We start from the raw sequence: 4445 nt of genomic DNA, 5'->3' as shown, positions 1-4445 counted from the left end.
TGTGGCTCCAGGGTTAGAGTGGAAGTGTCAACAGGGATGCCTCGTCGCTCCCGCTATGACAGGCCTCCAGCACGGCGCCCCTTTGACCCTAATGACAGATGCTATGAGTGTGGCGAGAAAGGCCACTATGCTTATGATTGTCATCGCTACAGTCGCCGRAGGAGGAGCAGGTATGTGTGGGACCGGAGTGGTTGTTTCACCAGTTAACTCTTGTGTAGCTCTTGTTAGCAAAGAAGAGAATGTTACACCAGTTTTAACTCTTAATGTTGTAACTCAACAGGTGTATATCACAGTTTTTTGCTAATACATATCAAATGTTACTATCTTAATAATCAACCTGGTCAAAACCTTTCAGGTTTCTTCGTTTGAGTCAGTCGCCTTGATTCAGAATGTCACGAGCCTTAAGATTTCATGCTGAGGCGCCTTGCAAATCCGACACTTAAGATCCTCCTAGACCTTGAGGTGATCAGCATAAGAGGCCAGATCCCCTCGAGCCATCTACACGTAGCTTCACCTCATTCTTTAAGGGCAGAAAATTTGAGACGGTGATCGCCATAACAGTAAATTTGGCTTTCAATTGGGGCCCCCCCTCCGGTTTAGAAAGAGGAACACCAGATTGACCACATTCCCACCTAGAAAAATCTTCTTGCGTCAATCAAGCCTCACCCTGGCTCATTGGGCTGTCAGTTTGATCGTCGTTAGATTGAAGAGAACACCTAGATGCAGCGATCGGCTATAGATACTTCTAGATCGTCTAGATCTGCTAGACCTTGGGCCAAAGAGGGTCGACCTGCAAACTTGCAAGGTTTATTTTAAATACACATTACAGTGTTTTCTATTCTAATGTAATTCTGCAATGTAATTCAGCTTTTAACATTTTTCTAGGTAGTAAAAATGCTCAAGACAAGTAGGCCCAGGCATTTTTTCCAACTGACAGATGCTAGTGTTTGTTTTTATTTTTATTTATTTATTTTTTTTTAGTTTGAAAGTTTTGACTTCAGCAGAGGCTCACGTGCAGTGATTGCTGGGGCTGTCTGCTGATACCTGTTTTCTCTAACCTAAAACTAGGTCCCGGTCTCGATCCCGTTCGAGGTCCCGAGGAAGGAGGTATTCTCGGTCRCGCAGTCGCAGTCGTGGTAGGAGGTATGCTCTAGGTTTTGGYGKTTTTTGTTTGTTTTGCTTGTTTGGGATTATTTTGCATTTTTTTTTGTTCCCTCTCACAGCATTCCATCCTGAAAGTACCTTGTAGTTATTTTTGGGGTTTTCTTTTTGTTTTGTAGGTCAAGATCAGCTTCTTACCGCAGGTCCAGGTCAATCTCTCCTCGTAGGTATAGATCATTTTCACCCCGCAGATCACGGTCTGGTTCTTTAAGGAGATCAAGGTAGGTATTACCTGTTAGGTCCAGAACAGTATTGGAATGGAATACAGCTGTTAACATTAAGTCTGTATGTCATGCTCTGAGTCCCCATGGAGCTTCACGGAGTTTTATCTGTGAAAGCTTATCTGGACCTCTCTTCTGAAGTTAAAACGTGTGCTTAAGAGTTCTAGATTCGCTCTTCTTGAGCTTTTTGGCACTGTATTGTTATTRTAATGTTAATTTTATCTATGGTTTAAAAAAAAAATCTTAAGTTTTAAGCATGCRAAGATTATATTTACCTGACTAGGGTAAAGGGATTTCTTATGTGGATAGTCTTACTGGGCAAGTGTGTTACAGTGTTCTAATACTATAAAAGTTATGCCTGCAAAACTGATAGCAGTCTCTGTCTGTTGGTAGTGACTTCAGAGAATTGGGTTGTAGGATGTCAGCTGTGAATTGCATGGTAGTTGAGTTTTTGCTGCTCTTTCTAGGTCTAGGTCCAGATCACGCTCGAGATCCCGGTCTGTTGTATGGCCCCGAAGCAGGTAAGATACTTGCTTTGATTCAGACCCATAGTAGTCTTCCCCCCCTTTTCCTGCCTACCAGGAAACTTGGGGCTCAGAGTAGTTACAGGGTTTTGCAGCATAGTAATATTTACTACAGTAACTTCTGCTTTTTCACAGTCTGCTTTTGTAGTTTGTTTTCTATAATAAACAGGTGGTGTAGTCTGTGGCCAGGTCTCTATGTATATATGTATGTGTAGCCAGAAACAAAACATGCTGTTTACTAAAGAGTAAGACAAATAGAAGTYCTGTGGAGAGAGGTTCTGGAAACTGATGAAATGTTTAGAGAATGCTTGAGCTCAGGTCCTGCAGGAAGTTAGCAGAATCCCATAGTGCTGCTTCGTATTTTCTTGGTGTTGTGTTTTTTTTTTTTTGTTGTTGTTTTTTCTTTTTTTCAATTCTGCTTGCTGAGAAGTGATGAGAAGATTCCCAGTAGTGCCTGAATTCCTGTTTACGGGTGTTAACTCTATCCAGTTCCCAGAACTGGAAGAATGCTTATGTTACTGTAATGCTGAGAACTACCTGCATGGGGTAAGGCACCTAGATCAAGAGCTTTAGACACCCGAATGAAGAGGAAAGCAAGTCCCAGTGTTTTGAGGGACTGCTCTGACATGCAGTCCTGGTTTCCTGCTGTTTGTGGCAGGCTGGCTGAAATGGAAGATGAGGAATTAAGAGTAAATTCTCCTGTATTTTCCTCTCCTTTGTGATGAGTCTTAGCTTGGAAGAAGGGTGAAAAGAGTAGGATAAAAATACTATAGATACGAGAGCTGACAAGTGGGGAAAAAATTGTCTTCTCTCGTGCCAATACGATATAGAAGAGGCATAGTCTTGGTGGTCTGCCTATTACTTTGGACGGTGTGTTGAGGCTCTAAGGAGATGATTTTTTTTATTATTAGTGCTGTCATGATTGACTACAGTGCTGTAATGTAGATAAGTCAAGCAGTCATACTCAAATTGACTGCCGCTAGTGTGGAAAATCTGAATACAGCTAACATTCCTTGGTGACTTCTAGCTTTGGGACAGTCATGTTCCTGTGTGGAAGACTTTGAAATTTCAGAGGAGTACTGGCTTTGTAGGTCTGCAGTTGCAATGGTCAGGAACAGTAGTGAAGGACTGCAATTATGAAAGCACTGTGGAAAAACTCGTTGCTTCTGAGTTAGCTGTATTATGACAGAATCAACACTGGCAAAATGTTAGTGCACAACTCTGATGCTGCTTCTAGAACTGTTGTTTTGCAGTCCTTTGTTGGTTGCTTTTGGGAATGAGTGCTGACTWACAGTTCTCCTAGTAAGATGATGCTCTTGTGTGCTACCTTACAGTACTTCTGAGCAAAGGAAGTCATGCTACAAAATTACGGAGTTCAAGATAGGTTTGAACAACTTGATTCTGTATAATTTTGATACAGTAACAAGATTTCTGGTTATGGTAAAAAGTATTTCAGGCTGACTGTTAGGAACAGGTGATGAGCCAGCATGGTGACTGAGAAGCTTCAGCAGTAGAACATTACTCATTGTTCAACTTACTCCAGCAGTATCCATATAGCGTTTTTATAAACTAATGGGCAAGATAAAGGTCAATCTTGCTTTTTTATTTTATTTCTGCTCAGAACTAGTTTTAACGGGGTAATCTTTATCCTCTCTGGCCAGTTCTGTTAAACAACTGACTGTAACTTGCATGCAAGGCTTGCTGACTTTAAATATTACTGCATGGCTGAATTCTGAGGCTTTGGGAAGGGACAAATTCTGAGYGACTCAGTCTTGAAAATATGAGTCAGCAGTAACATAGTGAATATGAGAGAAAGTCTTAATTTTATGACTTAGAAGCTATAGTAACTGTGGCAATAGTTTACAAATTACAGTCTTTCTAGAATTCACAGGTTCTAGGATCTAGTGTCCTGGATTCATACTATTTCAGTTTTTGATGTTTTCATTGAAATGTTTGAACCTCAACATTGAACAAAACTGGCATTGAGAACTTTCAACTGAGTAACAAATCAGCTCTTCACCACTTGCCTCTAGCCCATACCAGTGTCTTTAAGATGGTGTTACTGAGAGGTTTTCCAGATAACACATGGAACAGTAGTTCCACCTTTATGAGATACTTGAAGAAAAAACACCCGGGAGCCTAGAATGAGGCTTTTTGTTTGGTGAAAGTGGTAGCCAAAGCTTTGCTGGGGAGCTGGTTGAGCCTTTTGCATCTCCTGGTAAGTGGGGTCTCTGGACTAGAGCTAAAGGAATCTCCTGAAACATCCTGAGAAAAGCCTGCAGCCCTGGAGTCGTCCTCTTTGTGTGAGGCTATGTAGTGTGAAGTTGCTGTTGCTGATTCAGCTAACTTTCATTGTGTGTGCATGCCACTTGGCTGCTTTGCTGAGCTTTATTTTTCTCCTGTTATAGGTCTGGGTCCCATGGTAGATCTAAATCTGGCTTACCTGCTAAAAGGTGAGCGTAAATACAGCTAGCACTCATCTTTTTGGTAATGTTGTGGGGGCTTTTTGTTTGTCTTTTGTCTTTTTTTTTTTTTTTTT

General features: G+C 41.4%; 1 protein-coding gene across 2 annotated transcripts in view; it reads left to right on the top strand.

Moving 5' to 3' along the window:
* The first annotated feature begins 6 nt into the window (after positions 1-6).
* The window catches only part of LOC146601124 (uncharacterized), a 6927-nt gene continuing 2488 nt past the window's right edge, over positions 7-4445 (top strand). Inside the window, exons 1-5 of one of the 2 annotated variants that reach the window (XM_085311364.1) lie at positions 7-170; positions 1069-1143; positions 1281-1382; positions 1850-1903; positions 4315-4359. In XM_085311364.1, coding sequence (XP_085167490.1) covers positions 37-170; positions 1069-1143; positions 1281-1382; positions 1850-1903; positions 4315-4359 — 410 coding nt within the window. In that variant the 5' untranslated portion in view covers positions 7-36. The remainder of the gene's footprint in view (positions 171-1068; positions 1144-1280; positions 1383-1849; positions 1904-4314; positions 4360-4445) is intronic. The other variant, XM_085311375.1, reaches the window with a different exon arrangement.

Source organism: Rhea americana, unplaced genomic scaffold (assembly GCF_003343005.1).
Source record: "Rhea americana isolate MKP2758 unplaced genomic scaffold, rheAme1 scaffold_109, whole genome shotgun sequence".
NCBI classification, from domain to species: domain Eukaryota; kingdom Metazoa; phylum Chordata; class Aves; order Rheiformes; family Rheidae; genus Rhea; species Rhea americana.
Note: the sequence above shows the minus strand (reverse complement) of the source record. Positions and strands in the feature narration are given on the sequence as shown.